The sequence below is a fragment of the Pagrus pagrus genome (genome assembly GCF_965226575.1).
Source record: "Pagrus pagrus genome assembly, chromosome: 23".
Lineage (NCBI taxonomy): Eukaryota > Metazoa > Chordata > Actinopteri > Spariformes > Sparidae > Pagrus > Pagrus pagrus.
The window spans coordinates 5,823,709-5,841,316 of NC_140205.1; the positions used below are offsets into that span (position 1 = coordinate 5,823,709).

The 17,608-nt window shown below is 43.5% G+C and overlaps 3 protein-coding genes across 7 annotated transcripts; 2 read left to right on the plus strand and 1 right to left on the minus strand.

Moving 5' to 3' along the window:
• The first annotated feature begins 2,365 nt into the window (after positions 1–2,365).
• LOC311252687 (cystine/glutamate transporter) lies at positions 2,366–7,752 on the plus strand. Its single transcript, XM_084346092.1, has 13 exons — positions 2,366–2,672; positions 2,759–3,024; positions 3,884–4,010; positions 4,104–4,219; positions 4,461–4,586; positions 4,676–4,775; positions 5,020–5,064; positions 5,154–5,277; positions 5,369–5,472; positions 5,686–5,782; positions 5,865–6,014; positions 6,098–6,275; positions 6,543–7,752. Exons 2-13 carry the CDS (start codon positions 2,796–2,798, stop codon positions 6,605–6,607), a joined length of 1,461 nt encoding a protein of 486 aa, XP_084202218.1. The 5' UTR covers positions 2,366–2,672; positions 2,759–2,795; the 3' UTR covers positions 6,608–7,752.
• Positions 7,753–8,437: 685 nt separating this feature from the next.
• On the minus strand, positions 8,438–14,955 carry foxm1 (forkhead box M1). Of its 5 annotated transcripts, none has more exons than XM_084346087.1 (9): positions 14,775–14,955; positions 13,173–13,652; positions 12,905–13,047; positions 12,470–12,661; positions 12,240–12,368; positions 11,883–11,942; positions 11,409–11,457; positions 11,137–11,306; positions 8,438–10,723 (listed from the first exon to the last, which is right to left on the minus strand). In XM_084346087.1, the coding sequence occupies exons 2-9, from the start codon at positions 13,606–13,608 to the stop codon at positions 9,917–9,919; spliced, it is 1,986 nt and encodes a 661-aa protein (XP_084202213.1). In that variant the 5' UTR covers positions 13,609–13,652; positions 14,775–14,955; the 3' UTR covers positions 8,438–9,916. The 5 variants fall into 5 exon arrangements, with proteins under 5 accessions (XP_084202213.1, XP_084202216.1, XP_084202215.1 ...); XM_084346090.1 differs by having other exon boundaries at positions 14,842–14,950; XM_084346089.1 differs by lacking the exon at positions 14,775–14,955 and adding an exon at positions 13,870–14,078.
• A 74-nt stretch (positions 14,956–15,029) lies between these two features.
• On the plus strand, positions 15,030–17,087 carry rhno1 (RAD9-HUS1-RAD1 interacting nuclear orphan 1). The gene is made up of 3 exons (XM_084345266.1): positions 15,030–15,167; positions 15,319–15,507; positions 15,713–17,087. The coding sequence occupies exons 2-3, from the start codon at positions 15,343–15,345 to the stop codon at positions 16,424–16,426; spliced, it is 879 nt and encodes a 292-aa protein (XP_084201392.1). The 5' UTR covers positions 15,030–15,167; positions 15,319–15,342; the 3' UTR covers positions 16,427–17,087.
• The last annotated feature ends 521 nt before the right edge of the window (positions 17,088–17,608 follow it).

A 17,608-nucleotide genomic window follows, 5' to 3' on the forward strand; every position in this document is an offset into this window, starting at 1 on the left:
TGCTACTTCTTCACCACTAGATTTTGGAAGCAAATATTGTACTTTTAACTTTACTACATTTATTTGTAAAGTTATTAGTTACTTTGCAGATTACTGCATCGGTTCAACTGGATAAAAATCTAATTAAAAAACAATAATGTGAATAATGTGAATAATGTGAAAAATGCCAGATATTGAATCTGATAATCGATCAACCCGTATACAACCCATATATTTAAATATATGTATGATTTCTGTAGTTTTGATACTTACGCACATTTATTGCCAGAACATGTCTTTAAACACGACATTTAAAGGTGCGATGTGTAAGAATAACATTAAAAACATCCAAAAGTTGACTGCAGTCATCAACAAAATGTGAAGGAATAACATGTTGTCTATAAATTGTGTTGCAGAGAGAGCTACTGAAGTTAGCATGCTAACCAGCTAGTTGTGTACACACCAACAGTCCCCTGGTTCCAACTTCAGGTCATAGATAACCAAACTGCTCGGTGGAAACGAGGTTAAAGGTGCTCGGCTCTACCTGCTCTTAACAGAGCCATGTGACTGTTGTCTTTGGCAGGCCACACTGTACAGGCCAGCTCTTCTGATAATGTCCACAAGTTAGTTGACATTGTCTGAGCAACTGATTAAAAGGAACACGTGTTCACGTTCATTCATTCACATTTCAAGTGTGAAAGGGGATCGTTCACTTTGTCTCTGCTTTAGCTCCCCACACTCATCGAAGCATTCATTTTGGGTAAGTTGTTATTTTGCCAACAATTTTCAGGCAAACTGTTTACATTCACTTTGTAACAGCTGTTACTTTTTATCTGATTTTATGTGGGTGTTCATTAAGTCTGCAGTTCAGTCTGATATTGGCATTGCAAGCACTCCCTGATACATTTACAGAAGACAAGTTCAAATTCATCACAATTAAGCTGAGATGCTTTGATAAAGTTAAAGTTTACTCTAACCAATTTGTCATTCATTACTTTATTCCAACACTTACGCATGTACTTTGGTTTACCTCCCCCTTAGGAAATGCTAGCATTTAAAGATGACCTGTGATGTTTTTTTCCTTTCCTTCAGCGTGTTATATTGGTTTATGTGTATGTTAAAGATCTCAAAAGTTAAAGAGGTCCGGACCAGCAGAAGCTCCTCTCTCCCACAGAAAACACTGCTCCTGAAACGCCTCATCAGTGATCCCGCCTTAAATTCTGCGACTTTGTGACATCACACTACATCACCATATCATAACATTTGCATGATTTATGCCTAGCAGCTAGTTTGGCACATGAGAATTGATTTGGGTCTGGGTCAGGCGTGTGTGAGCTGACCAATCAGAGGAGACTGGGCCTTAAAGAGACAGGAGCTTAAACAGAGCGGGGAATACAGAGCTGCAGCACTGGACAGTACAACAAAACTGATGGGCTTTTTGAGAATTACAGCTTGTAAAACTATCGTAATAGGAAGATTATGAGCCTGAAAATGAGCATAATATGTCACCTTTAATTGTGATAAATCATGATCAATCACAACCGATTACTGACACGATCTTGATTTTTTTGGTAGTTTTTTGCGTTTGTACATGAAGAGACAACTTTTGCCAGATGTGAAAAACCAAGGCTCTACGTCTGTTGGCTTTCACAGCAGGAAACTTCAACAAACATCCCCCTATTTGTGCATCTCTTTGCTTCCCGACCTTCCCACGAAACAGAGACCTCGTATGATCCTGTTATGCCAGATCCCAAACGCATGAGCGCCATAAAACACACGTCTTGTACGTCAACTTTCGGCTTTGAATGCATCCAGATGACATCTCCTCACATCCGATCGCATGTACGATTGTTCAGCCTTCGTGAATCTTCACCAAATGAACCTCTCGGTTCAAACTGTGAGCGGAGGAATTTTAACAAGCAACGAGCTGTCGCTGATGAAGTGAATGTGACGTCCATGGAGCGGTCAGTGGAGTGAAAATGAGGAAAAACAGGCAAATAGTGTGACATGGGTGACTCTTTTTGTTCAGTGTTGCCCCTCATACTGCGCTGCTCTGACTCCTGTTTGATCTCGGCAGAAACATTGCGCAAAATGTTCATGTTCGGCCGAGGCCACGTGCGCGCAAGCCGAGGGAAAGCATTACTGAAATGAAGGAATTTGGCAACAAACTAATTTTGCTTTGGAGCGGACAAGACGAAAAACGAGTGCTGTTATTGAAAGAAGCCCCCCTGTGGCCCGTGCAGCTGCCTCTACAACAGCCTGACCCTTTTATCCCCAGAGACCACAAGGCCTCTGTCAAGCTGTACACACATATAAGAGCACACGCACAATGCATGAAAAGTGTCGAGCATTTAAACTGCAGTAATTACTTGCTGAAGCTTGGAAGAGAGCTGGCTTTGTTCCCTCGGCTCAGGCTGGGGCGGGTGGGGTGAGAGCCAATGAGGGAAGAAAAAACATGCAGGAAAAGTTAGGGGGGAGAAGTTTGCCATGTTGTGGCCGGTGTTGTCTCCTCTGACTACAGATACATGCACATACACTGCTAACGCTACCACACTGCTTGTACAACTGCTGCAAATGTGTAACCAGAAGGATTAACAGGAGGCACAAAGAGGACTGTTGATTTCTGTTGCTGGATCAGCGACAGTGGGAGCAGGGAAAAGGGATACTGCTGCTTGCTTGGAGCCACAAAATAGGTAAGAAATTCAAGCTTGCAGGGCTGATACACAATCGAGATGAAAAGCCTCAAATGTGCAGAGTTAAAGAAACTGTGTGTGGTCAGTTTGAGGTGTCCAAGTGGAGTCTACAGCCTCGGAGACATGGACGGGACGCAAGTGAAGACGGAGGTGGATGGCAAGAAGGAGAAGGCAGTGGAAGAGGTGGTGCATCTTCGGAGAGAGATTGGCCTGCTGCCCGCCGTGTCCTTCATCATCGGCACAGTGGTGGGCAGTGGGATCTTCATCGCGCCCAAGGGAGTCCTGATGAACAGTGGCAGCGTGGGGCTCTCTCTGGTGGTGTGGGGGCTGTGTGGGATCCTCTCTATGTTTGGTAGGACGCCGTTTCTGCCATTTTACATTATTACTCGATTACTGTATTTGTAAACACCAGGGATGTATAACAAGATGAAGTTTGTAGTCCCTATATGCTACTTACAAAATGATAGAATTATATAAATGGATTAAAAAATAATATTTAATAAAAGATAAACAATGGTAGAATAATATAGAACATTGTCATTGTCGCATTCAGTGATCATTTTTGCTTTTTAAATCTATTTCTGGGTGTAAGTGCACATTTAACTACTCACTTTTTTGTTTTCACTGTCTTTCAATGCATTTTTCAGAATTTTTTTTTTTTAGATTATTAATAATTTCAATATTTAATCACTGAAATGTGTTTATTTATCTTTGGCACACTCAAGACCCCAAATCCAACATTAAACTTGACCATTTTGCTTAAAAGTTGTCCAGAAGATACACAATAACCGCCTGCAGCTAGTGACTCTGTGAGCCTTTAGCTTTGTGCTGCACGCTAACAACGGCATGCTAACATGCGCGTTTGCCAATTTCACACATATGTCTGCAGTGCAAATCAACCACGAGTTGTCTACTGTGTGACTGTTAGCGTGACGTCACAGTGATTTGGTCTACTGGACAAATAAAAACTTTGACCTCATGGTAGCAGTGTGAGATGAAAAGCAGGGGATCAACAAAGTTATTAGGTTTCCAAATTTCACAGCGATCCATGTCTTTTTCAGATTTTGTGGTACCGAACAACCGACAGCCTGATGATACAATCCAAACAACAACACAGCCAGCATGGTCAAATATGTAATTAGAACATATACACTGTGATTATATCATGTTACATCTCTTGTTTGTCCCTGGTCTGCTCCCTGTTCCTTTAGGGGCCCTGTGCTATGCCGAACTGGGCACCAGTTTTTCAAAATCAGGGGGCCACTACACTTACCTGCTGGAGACACTGGGGCCACTACCTGCCTTTTTACGACTCTGGGTTGAATTCCTATTCATCAGGTTTGTCATTTTTTTGCGTTTTGTCCCGTTTGTCCTGACTTTAAGGTCAAATCACGCCACATAACTTTCCATTTCCATACTTTCCATTTCCAGGCCCTCTGTTGCTTCCTATGTGTCGCTGGCTTTCGGCCGATATGTTGTGGAGTCGTTCTTCGCGCCGTGTGCTGCTCCCACGGTGCTTATCAAACTGGTCAGCATCCTCGGAGTGAGTGAGTGGTTTTATGTCTCCTCTCTCTATCCACAATACCATATTCACACGGCGGCCATTTTCATCCAACATCAGGCTCAGGGTTGGAAGCTCAAATGTCGTACTGCTGTGTTCCAGGTTGCAAGTCCAATAAACTTCGGGAATCTGACAGATTAGCGTGTGAATATGGTCTAGAGTACTCTATTCAGTGCAAGATATAGATTCATAAACTTTTCCTTTACCTTCTGTTTCTGTCTCTGTAGCGTTTGTCGTTGCAATCAACTGCTGGAGTGTGAGCACGGCCTCTCGCACTCAGGTCACCCTCACCTTCATTAAGATGTTCGCTCTGGTCCTCATCATCATCCCCGGTGTCATCGCACTGGCTACAGGTAAAGATAAATTACAGCTGTTAGGTTCTTTACATTTGTTGATAACGCTCAGTCACTCCCTCTGCCTTTCTGCACTTCTCTTCATCCAGGGAAAACAGAGAATTTCCAGAATGGTTTTGAAGTTGCCTCATTAACATTGGATAGGTTGCCACTGGCCTTCTACAACGGCCTGTATGCCTATGGCGGATGGTAAGCATGCATTTATTGCAGTATGAACACTGGCTTGAGTCTCCCCTCCAGCTTCAGTCACTAGTCAACATTCCCAGTGCGTGACACCAGAAAATGTCGGTCACATCTCTCGATAAGAGCAGAATCTGATGACGCTTCAGGTGTTTATTCCTCCAGGAGTTCTGGCTCCAACTCTGTCCTCCGTAGCTGGCCGGCTCTGAGCTTCAATTCAAAACTCCTGACTGTCTTTTCACTTTTCCTTTAGGTTTTATCTGAACTTTGTCACAGAAGAGGTCATAAACCCAAACAGGTATTTTGCATTTGACATCTGCTCTACAGTCAAGCCGCGTTGCTTTGAAAATACTATCACCTCTCTCTGTGTGCATCCTGTCTTATCAGAACCATCCCACTGGCAATAATCTGCTCCATGGTGACGGTGACAGTCTTTTATGTGCTTGTAAATGTGGCCTACTACACCGTGATGACCCCCGCTGAGCTGCTGATGTCTGAGGCCGTGGCCGTGGTCAGTCTTCCCCGCAATTTAGAGGACACTCTTAGCAAATAGATTGTATGACGGTATGTTCAAATGTTGGCGTGATCCTGTGTCTCTGCAGACGTTTGCAAATCGTGCTCTCCAGGGAGTGGCGTCTTTGATTCCTGTTCTCGTGGCTCTATCCTGCCTCGGGGCGCTGAATGGCGGCTTCTTTGCTGTACCAAGGTAATCTGGGCACAGATATGTTGTTACTGTCAGAGAAATCTACAAGTTTAATCTAGGTCATTTTGTTTAGTCGCCTTTTGCTATCACTGCAAGGACAGAGTCAAAGAGTGTGGAGATCAGATCAGAATCTGATGTTGCTCTGGGTGTTTATTCCTCCAGAAGGTCTGGCTCGCCATCCAACTCTGATTGTAAGTCTTACTGTTTGTGTTGCAGGATGCTGTTTGTGGGAGCCAGGGAGGGCCACTGGCCTCCCATCTTTTCCATGATTCACGTCCGCAGACAAACACCTCTGCCTGCTGTGCTGTTACTGGTAAAGTACTTTCTACATACCAGAAAGCTAGCTGACAAGGGCTGTATGAATATGTCATCATAGCTGTATTGTCTGTCTCCAGTACCCCTTGGTGGTGTTGATGATACTCACTGGAGAGATCTACCAGCTCATCAACTTTGCCTCCTTCGCTCGCTGGTTCTTCATCGCCTTGGCAACCTTGGGGATGCTCATCCACCGATATCGCTTCCCCCTCCACCCAAGACCTTTCAAGGTTAGCGCGTCCGTGCCATTCTCGCTTTTTCCACCATCCAAGCTTTGTTTGACTTTGCTCTTTTCCTGTCTAACGACCCAAAGGTGCCCGTGATCATCGCCGTCACCTTCACAGTGGTTTGCTTCTTCATCGTGGGTCTGTCTCTGTACTCGGACCCCTGGAACACAGGGAGGAGCTGCATTCTCACACTGACCGGGGTCCCTGTTTACTATTTGACTGTCTACCGCTACCGCTTGCCCAATAGGTGGAGAGAAATCTTCAGTAAGTTGCACCGAAACAGTTCATAATTCAGCAAATCGAGGTGAGTGGCTTGTAGAGCATGGGCAATTTTGGAAATAGACTTTTTACACAAGAATCAATCCAGGACAAAGACCCTGCTGGTCCAGAGCTTACAATAGTTTTCAGCTTCGATTTGGCTCAGTTAGCTCATGGCTTACTAAACCCCACTCTGGACGTGTAATTCCAACTTTGTCAGGAATGAAAAGCCTTCTCAACTTTCATAACTCTGACTCTCTTCCATATCCCCAGACTACTTCAGCACGCAGCTGCAGATCCTCTTAGAAGTGGCTCAACAGGAAGTCCAGACATACTGAGGACCCCAAAGACTGCTTTCTACTGACAGACCTCCTGGATTCCACCTTAACAAGTCCTAGAGCCTTATTTCATTAGAGCTTAAAGGAGCAGTTTGTGGGATATGGCCAGAATTTAAGTTTCATTTAACAGAATGTGAAGAAGCAGTGGTGTTGCCAGTATGTCAAAGACAATCATGCACTGTGTTGCAGAGATGTTTTCTGAAGTTAGCAGTCGCCTCTAGTGTCCCCGCTTGCTGTGTCTCGTTGTCCCCGCTTGCATAGTCGTGGTCAGAGCTGCTGTAGATCACATCCGTACTGTATCCCCTGTCGTCAAACTGTCCTCAGTCTGTCTTGGGGGCTGTATTCAGTCCCAGTTTGGTGTCCAGCTGTGCGCCCTCTCAGGCTGCCAAATCCAGTCGAGCTGGGCCCTGTTGCCCTTGGTGACGCCCCCTGTGATCCGTGGTCCTGGTTCAGGCAGAATTTAGAGCCACTGGCTCCACAGCTAACTGAGCCATGAGCTTATTAGCCAGCAGTAGCTAGTTAGAGCCGAGGATAGATAGCAAAGGGCAGCAGTTGCTGGTTATATTAATGATATGCTGCCCCAGATGTTTTGGGAACTACATTCAAATTCTGGCCATATTCTACAAATGACATCTTTATACTAGTGTGTTTTAATGTGTCCATTTTGATACTGAGATGCTATGTCGAGAAAACTTTCACAACTGTGGTATTAATAGGTGACTACTGTTGTAGATTTCTACTTGAAAACTAGGATTTTAAAGAGAGTAAGTTAGTTGCTTATGTTGCTCCAGTGTCAGATTTAACCTCCATGTACCACTGGAGTAAGAGGTACTTTCTCTATTGCAGTGATTTGTATGTACATCTGAAGTTCTGCTCATGATAGTCTTCTTTTTTTACTAAGTTCTGTAAGAACCAATAAACTCATTTCTGAGTCAGAGACAATCAACGAAAGGTTTCAACTTTTATTCAAATATAAATAAAGGCAACAGGGTTTCAACACTCGAACACTGCAGCTGGTGTGAAGTTGAACAAATTGTCTACACTGATTAAAAGGGTAACTCCACCTATTCACATATAACAGTGTGTTTACTACTGCGTATATGGAAAAAAAAGGAGCATAAAGCCTTTTGTAGCTCCAGAGGAGGCTGCATGTAATCTGATAAATTGCATTGTGGGTAATGTAGGCACCAAGTTTTGAAAAAACAGCCCACTGGTCAAGCACAGCGCTCCAGAATCCATAGCCAGAGATACCGCATTTTTCCCCCCATATTCTTCTTGCTTTTTAAAACTTGGTGCCTACATTCCCCACAATGCAACTGAGCCACTCAGTGACATCAATGGAGGCAATTTATCAGATTACACGCTGCTCCTCAAGACCTTTAGAAACATTTAAACGTGTAAAATTGGTGGAGATTCCCTTTAAATGTGAGCTACAGGGCAAATCAAAGCGTATTTACAGTCAACTACATGACTAAATAAAAAGGCCCTCGTGTTGCATGAGGCACCAACACCAACAGATTTATTGTACAGTCATAGAAAAACACCAACTTCAGAAAACAGAACAAACTGAATCCTTTGAAAACATTTCACTCTTGCATGTCACTCAGCCGTGCACAGATCAACTCACTGCAACTCACACAGAAACACCCATGCTCTCAAACCTGAAGGAATTATTAAAGCTGTACATTATTTTGTGGCATTTTCAACACAAAAACAGTACACATCCCGTTCTTTCCTCTAAAGATGGTGCTGCAAAAAACTGCTCTGCTAAGAACTAAACACTGCAACTCCCTCTATGTTCTATTGGTGCTGAACAGAAAAATACAAAAGGTCATTTGCATCTTTATTGAAAACTAACAATCTGTTCTGATCAGACACAAAATATTCTGCATTTTTTTCCCAAAGATATGTTGTTGACAGGAGGCGTCACTGCGTGCAGAATGTCCCTCTATGCAGGTACAAAGTGCTGATACTGGCATACAGAATAACAATTTCTAAAAGTCAAAAGGTGAAGACAATTCTACGATTAATCTACAGAGACAATCTTACTGCTGTTAGTGCTATTTGTATTACTTTGCCATTGTTTATTGCTAAATATCCTGCATCACAATCTAAAAGTGTACTAGTCAATTCCAGGAGGCACAGAGGCGTCTCACTGGCTCACCAGGCAATATACGGTCTTTCCATTTTCAAATGTAAAAGCTAAAATTATATATTAATATGTGCAAATCAACTTACATATACACTTAGACACATTTCTCTTCTCTAGCAATTCCTTCGAGAGTACAGACGGATGACAGGAAGGATAAATGTTGAAATAAAACAGGATCACATGTAAAGTTTCCACATGGACAGAAAGAAAAAAGATAAAAGAGGCAGTTGGATCTCGGCAACAAATAAGCCAGACGTGACGAGGAAATATGTGAGCAGCCTGCAAGTTTGACCTGGTAACGAAAATTAAAGTGTCCCCATCTCTTTACATTTTTTTCTTCTCTTCAACTTCAGTCCCCACGGGGGCCAGAAACATCCAGAGGAAAGCAAAGCAGACGCAAAAGAAAGCAAATGATCTTTAAATAAAACATTTCGGCACTTACTGGAGCATTAAAGCTATAAAAAGGGGTCAGATGAATGACTACAGCAGCCGAATGGAACGCTGAAGCTCGTTAATTTAGTCACAGTAAAAGCACTGTTTTACTTTGGTATATATATCTAAACACTTTGTGGATTTTACCTTTAATCCATATACGAAACAGTCTGTGGTATTGATTCTAACCGTATGCTTTATATTCTTGGTGAAACATTATCTGCATCTCCTTTAATTTGGTGTCTTACTCCGACCAAGTTATTATAAAATCAACAATTAATGTCCGAAATCTGTCAACTTCCCCAAATTTGTTTTCTTAAAAAAGGTGCAATATGTCAACTGTCAAAGTCATAGTAAAAACAAATAGCTAACAGAGTAACTGCTAGCTGTAGCTGCCATTATATAGTTAGCTCAGTAAGCTGTGCAGCTAGCTAGGAGTTTTGGACCAGGACATGTCGGGGCTAGCTGTATAGCATGCTAACTTCTGTAACGCAATACACAGACATCATAATGTCAAAACTGCTATTTATTTACATTCTGTTGGTAATTTTAGTTAAAATTGTAACGTTTTCAATGAGAAATTCTTATATATTGCCCCTTTAAAGTTTGGGTCATTTGTCCTACATTTGCTTCTGCTTTGCCGTTTCTGCCTGGGGTTTCCCAACTATAGTGTTTATCAGATGACGTCCATGTGAAAAAAAAATTAACGACTTTTGGCCCTCAGGCTACTTAAACTGAGGGATTAAGTCAGACCAGCTGATATTAGCTGTACCCAAGTCCTCATCAACCAGGCCAGAGAAGCTAATGTCCACCAGTATCTTGCTCAGGCTGTCGTTCATTGTGTCCAGCACCAGGCCCTCTGTGATCGAGCGGTTAGCTGGCGTGGCGCCTCCCGCCTGAAGCAGCTCTCTGGAGCATTCCATGGGAGAGTCTGACGGTCCGGTCGCCCTGGAGGGGGCGGACGTGAACAGCTCTCTGGGGGAGCTGAACAGAGGCCAGTCTTTAAAGGGAGTGCTGTTGAAGCTGAAGGTGGTGTAGTCGTGCCGCGGTGTGACGGCAGGACCTCCTGGCGTGCGAATGGGGCTGAAGTCCAGAACGTCGTGGCTCCCTTTGCCCACGGGGGTCACTTTCCACTGCTCGGGGAAGACATTGGTTGGGGGCTTGCTGGGCGTGGAGGAGGTCAGGTGGCTGCTGCCTTTTATGGGGGTCTTGAAGGAGAACTCCCGGTCAGGGCTGTGTTGCTCCTGCTTGGGCTCGTCCAGCTCCGTGTCTCGCATTTCCTGGAAAGTTGAAGCATCGCAGGCGACGCCAGAGTCAAAGAAAGTGTTATCAGGGCAGAGGAGCACGGGCTCCTCGTGCGCAGAGTGAACCAGGCACTGTTTACGCCGAGAGCTGCTGGCTTGTCTCTTCGGAAGGGACTTAGGAGTCGGGCATTTAATTGGAACAGGAACCGGCTCCTCCTTCACCTCCACCTTGACGTCTGGACTCTTCTGAGGATACATCACCACGGCTGGGACGTCACTTTGGGCCACCTGTGAGACATACAACCACGCACTTTAAAATTACACCAGTAACTGCGGGGTATGTACAGCTTTTTAAGAGTAGGAGTCAAGCAGTTTCAAGGTTCCTGAACCAAAAACTTCCAGACTCTCATACACTTTACCACTTTTAAATGCAACTGTGAAAGATACATCTCACAGAATTCCTTTATACCTGCAGCAATCATTGTAGCCTTGGTTTATTTTACCAGCACTGTCACTATCCTTCATTGTCACATCCCGACACAAAATGTTGGCAAGGCAAAATCGAGCCTGTCCTGACCAATATTTCTCTCTGAAGCTTATCCCACATGACTTTGGTAAAGAATAATCTGTCAAATCGCCAGGAACAACATCAACAGTGTGCGATTTGATTCGGCCATAATTATGCATGACAATGTCTTTACCTTCGGAGCTATCCGCACTCTCTTGGCTCCCCGCGAAGCGTTCGGTTTCTGCTGCACGCAGGAGGTAAACTGGGCCGACGAGGACGGCAGGTAGACGGAGGAGGGGACGGGGAGCTGGATCGGAACCAAGTACGACTCGGTTCGTGGGAGGAGAGGTTTCATCCTTCTCTCTGAGCGAAGAGAAGACAACAACGACTCAGAGCAGAGCATCTTAATGAGTCATTTTCAAACTAGAAACAATCTAAGACGTCCTTCTGCCCGTGTTAACTCACCAGAGCCGGTTGGTGTCTTTCTTGGATCAGGATGCATCCTCTTTTGTTGCTTTGGAAAATAAAAGACACAGTATCACTTTAAAAATCTGTGGTTTTACTTATTCCTGACTACACTTTAGTGACAACCTGTGTTCTCTCCAAGCTAGAACACACAAAAGTCAGAGTGAGACCTCTTCTAACACGTAATGTAGGAGGGAATGTGTATAACATTCATTGTAGAACAAAGCAAGTGGTATGAAAGAAGACTAGTCTTGTGTGTGTGACTTCAGTCTCCCTGCAGCTCATAGCATCGCCTCCTGCAACGACAAAAAAATCTTTCCCTAGACTTTAGTCCTCCAGCAGCAGCTGCACTCTCTGGATAAAAGGGTCTGGTGACCTGGTGGCCTGTGAAAGTGATGATTTTCTGACTTTCTGTCCCTTTTCTGTTCTGAAGAGTGTCCCTAGAAAAATGAAAGAAGGGCAAATCCAGCTTACTTGGTTGGAATGTAAAAGCATTGGCACCAGAACAGGAGCAGTCATTGGGTCACAACCAGGCTGTAGAGAAAGATGTGGAATGAAAGGGAAGAAATGAAGATTGTGAAAACAAAACTCCATACATACATACATACGAGGAGCATGGTGACTTCAGAAATGTTTTAAAAAATAACAGCATTAGCCTCCCCAAATATGTGTCTTGTCTGTGTTGAAGCATTCATCATGTGACACGACACCATGGTTGAGAGTAACGACACGAAACATACAACAAAAATCTATGCAGTTTAATGGCCTTCCTCTTTATAAAGTTGGAAGAATGTGAAAAGGGTGATGGCAATAAGAAGTCGGGTAGCTCACCTTGTACACCTGATCAAGAGTGAGGCACCGGTTGGCCTCAGGCCGGATCGTCCAGAAAGAGACTTTACCATCTGGTGACGTCTCGCGGAGGAACATGTCGTGCAAAGAGAGGTTGTGGCGGATAGAATTCTGCAATGAGGAAAAAATCATCAATGTCTGTCTCAGTAGTGATATTTGAAAACTTGAATTTGTTACGTGTGCTTATTATCCATTAATGTGTTCTGAAGTACCTTCCATCCTGGTTTGGCCACCTCTCGGAAGTAAGGAAAGTGGTCCTCGATCCACGTGTAAATCTCTTTCAGCGTCATCCTCCTGTTCTTCCGGCTGTTGATAGCAAACTGGATCATGGCCATGTAGGAGTATGCTGGCCTCTCTGACTGGGGCTGCTGAACAGCTTCTGCATCCATTTGTGTACTTTGTGCCTGTGCAAGAAAGGTGGAAAAAGAAATGAGAGGCTTGAATGCATGCATCATTATCATCTTATCATTTCAAATCTAGCAGTACAACAGTTTTCTGCAATCCCAGTGGAGATCATTGGCAGTTTAGTTTAGGTAGAGCAGTTAAAGGATGATGTTTTGGGGACATGCCTGAGATCAGTGTTTTCATTCACACGTGCACATGTGTTCACATCATCATACTGAGGTGACAGGAAAAGAGCAGCTGACCTGAGAAGTATGTGAATCTTGGTTCTCCTTGTTGGTCGTCTGCTTGTCAGTATCTGATTCCAAGGCACATGTGCTCATTCTGCCCAGCCACTGAATATTGGTGAGGCTGTCATCTAAAGGACCACAATCCAGATCCTTATTCACTGATAAAGAAAAGCAAAAACCAAAGGAACAATTAGTTATCAGTAACCAAATCAGTGCTCTTAAAGAAAATACATTAATAGTAATACTTGAAATCACATCTTAGTGAAAAAACCTATTTCCATACATGTTTTAATCCCCGTGAGAGCTTTAGCATCCGGAGACTGCATAGTTTCTGCTTTCACAGGCTGACCAGCTGTAGAGACGTCATCCCCCGCAGCAGCAGGCTGACAAACAGATCCACCGTCACTGCTCCCATTCCCGCTGAGAAGGATGAACTTGTTTGGTCCCTGGACCCCACACTCTTTGCCTTTGGCAGTGAGGGCCCCAATAACACTTTGAAGGTCCGCTGTTTTGGGAATGACGACCACCTGCGTGTCAGACATGGAAGGGTGATCCAGAATGTGGATCCCATTGAGGAATGACTGGCTGGCAGCTGATTTTGGAGGTTCTTTGGGGTCCGGTGCAGCAGGCTGGCTCGGTGGTGCAGCTGCTGGTGGATCATTTTGCTGAAAAGGCAGCTTTCTTCTGAGGATCAGGGGTCTCCTTGGGCTCCGTCTCATTGTCTTCAAATCATTGAAAATACACCTTGGTGTTCACTGGTATTCTGTAGAAACAACACAAATGTACAGTTTTAAAGCCTGCCAAACATAAGAAAAAACATCCAGCTTTTATTACTTCCTTCTGTCTAACTGTATCATACCAACACACCATGAACAGCCACAATTACTGGTAGATTAACGTTTACCTGAATTCAATGCAAAAGTTACTAGCTAGCAACAGTTGGCTTAGGCTGGATTCAAACCGTTTCTCCGTAAACTGACCGGTTGAGACCGACAGGAAGGAATCAGTTAATGTCCAATACCAGTCAGAATAAACTCAACACTGGTCGGACAGGCTGTTGGACTTCAAGATGAAATTCAGCTTCACGATGTCCGTGTGTTAGTCTTGTTTTTAAACCGTGCAATTTCCCAGTTTAGCAGCCTATTTCCAGATATCAGTTGTCAGTTGTTCCCTCGCGACTCCTGGCCCCTGGAACAACAGTCGTTGTCTACAGTTGACGACGCGTTTTGTGTAACGTTTACCGCTGATTCGCTGGCAAACCTCCAAAGTTCACATGTATTCATATTCGACTTACTTAAAAACAATAAAAGAAGCTAGCCCGTGCTCTCACAACTTCGGCTGGTAGACAACTCACCAGAAAGCTTTATATCTCAAAAGAAGTCCAGATTCGCACGGTTATCCCCCACTAGTTAGCTAGCTAATAGCTAATGCTAAATATGGCAACAAGAGGTGGTGCAATTACGTAAGGCGGTTCAAATTGTATTAAAACAAGGGCTGCATTGTTCATGCGGTATGCCAAATTAAAGAGTTATATCTAAATATTGATAAACCATTTCAAATAATTTCAATACTGAGATACATTTGAAGAGAAATCTTAAAAACATTACAATTCCATATTTCTTAAGTTGAGTTCAGTGTTCGAGCCGTTTGACACACACAAAAGAAATGCATTAAGATAACAGTTATTTGGAGGAAATATCTGAGGAAATACAGATTAACCTTTGCACAAGTCACAGCTTTCTCTCAGCTAAAGTCAGTGTCAGCTCTCGGTGTTTGGAAGCCAAACTCAGTTAGCTAGGTGGCTAACCATAAACGAAACAGCTAACGTTAGCTAGCTCACTAACTACCGTATTGCAACGAACAACAAAGCCGGATAAAGCCTAACCTTCATATTACTGCCACGTTTCAGGCAATTCCGCTTGGCTTGGCTCCTGCTAATAGTTGAAAGACACCGTTCATATTGTTAAAACAACTGATCCACGATGTCTGTGATATTCTTCTATTTACATGCCGTCAGCTCGATTCCAGAAACGTTTTTGAATTTTGGCGCTGTGGGTGCTGCCTCTGTCACTTTCATCACGTGGTATGACAGTGCGCCAATAGGAGCGCGACAAAAGATCACGTTGACCAATCAGAGACGTCGGTGGTGGAAACCGGTAACAAGAAGACGGAAAGACAACAAAAGTTTATTTAGCACCCACGGAGGGCGGAATAATTAACTTTTTATACATGTATGAAGTGTTTAAACAAGGCTATGACTTGGCGAAGCACCACTAAGGTATGTGTAATATCTGGCGGGTATATACGAATGGAAATGTTCAAATTTAAACAGCTTGCTAGGGGCAACTGTAAACAAGCTGAGTTAAGGAACAGTAAAATTCCAGTTATCACGCATTTATATTGATTTAGTGATGTTTTCTTTCCACCAGGTCTTCAGGAATGATTTCTATTAAATGCCCCGTAAAGCTTCAAAGACAGACAAGCCTCCCCTGCTGTTCCTGGAGCGGTCTTTGTGTGGAGCCAGACTCCAAAATGTGCCTGAAGTCCGAGCAGCACTCAACCCCAGAGATTTCTTCACAGAGACACCAGAGCACGACAGCTCAGCTCTTAACTCTTGGGTAAGCTGTTCATTCATTTTGAACGCTGTAAACATGGCCATTCAGCAGCAGAGCCCACTCTTGAGGTCGAGGCTGTGTCAGTGAATGTGTTGGATAACTCTAACCTTGTGCAACAGCCTTGTACAGTCATTTCACAGCCTAGTACTTGTTTTGTGTGACTCCAGTTTTATCCATTTGTTTGATTCCTCTGCTTTCAATCTTTCAGGTGAGCCCCCAGTTTGACAGTTCAGCTCCTGTACCTCCGGTGAGGCGAGGGAGGAGAAAATGCCAATCTGTCACCAGCATCCTCGACAGTTGCAGCCAGCTGTCCAGGAAAAGCAGTGTGTGCAGATTCCCCTCATTAACGTTTCAGACGAGGTCAAGAGGCCGGTCTCATCAACCAAAGAGTACACATGCAAAGAGAGCTACCGAGGGTTCTGTTGCGTCTGACACGGGAAACCAACCGAGGGGATCGTGCCAAAGTAAAAGGACAGTTTCGAGTGTAACCCCAAAGAGACAGACAACCTCAATCAGAAAAAGAAATGTGGGGAGATTTTCTGATGGGGCGGCATCCTCCAGCAGATGTTTGGACAGCCCTGAAACTCCATCTGCTCGAGTGTCAGAGAGATGCAGAGTCCCAGTAGTAGATGGTGCTTCAACACCTGCCTCCAGTGAGTTCAGCAGTGTTGCCCCACCACCTGATGTGGACACTCCAAACGTAATACAAGAAGGGAGCAGTGGTCCCTCCTCTGCCGCTCTACACTTGCTACTGCCTCAGTCATGCACACCACCATGCAATCAGCCGCCTGACATTTTGGTGGCCGACACACCAGAGAGGGATTATGGGGTGAAGGTGACATGGAGGAGGAGGAGGGGTTTGATGTTGTTGATGAAAGAGAGGGGCCACCTCTCCGATTCCGATGTGTTAACTCGCAGCTGATGTAGACAGCTGGTGAAGATTAGACATGATGTTATCAGAGAAGAGATGGATGGATTATTCACTGGACCACTTCTGTGACCACAATTCAATCCATGGACTATTTTTATGCACTGAACAGAGCTGCAGAATTGTAAAGTGATTCTGAAATGTAATTTCACTGACTTTGCTTTTTTTTTTTACTTTCATTGAACTTCATAATGATAAGCAGATTATGTAATAATGCCCTCATCCTTTCCCTCTGCACAGCCAAGGTAGTTATGACTGTAAATCAAATCAAATAGCGAACAAATCACATTTGCTATAATTACTGCAATAACAAAGGTGCAAGCTTTTTTCCATAATTGAGAACAAGGTTTAGACAGATCCCAGTTATACTGTGCTGTTACAGTTAATGTTGCAAATCAGTGGCAGTCCGTATACTCATGCAACACGCACCTGTTGTGTCTTCTTGTGCTTCAGCATTGCTAATGGCAGATTTATGAACAAAGATTGTGTCCCTTTAGACTGTAGCTGATATCGCCTGCCCAATTTAGAGTAAACGCAATATGATTTTGTAAATTATGTGAAATTTTGAAGGGTTTTGCTGCTGGTGATTGTGAGCAATGCTGTGTATTCGTGTCTTTCAAATGTGATATATAAAATATATGGAATCAATGTCCAACTAGACTTTGTTTATCATGACCTCTCTCAGCTTAGAATTAGTGATGAGATAGCAGGAATATAAAATAAGATAATCCTTTATTAGTAAATTTGCATCATTACAGCAGCAAAGAGAATAGCAAAAATCAAGAGCATCAATTAAAACAGTAGTAATAAATAAGGAAAAAATCTAGAAAATATAAGTAAAAAGCAGTGGAAACATAAACTGTATGAATAAATGAGGAATAGCAAAACCCATTTCTCTTTGCAATATAAACAAACCTACAGTATACACTTCTGAAGACAATATTCTTGTATTCTTTGTCTCATGTTCTCAGAAATGAAACATTTTGTGACCACATTGCAGAATGACATTAGATAGATTCAGTTTTTTTGAAAATATTTATCGTCATCTTGTCACTTTAACCCCATAAAATCCATCTTATATAACAACAGGTCTGCCTTTGTTGCCTGTGAGACATTATTGAACAGAAGCGATGGCATATTTCAAGGTAAAAAAGGGAAAGAATATAAATTCTCTAC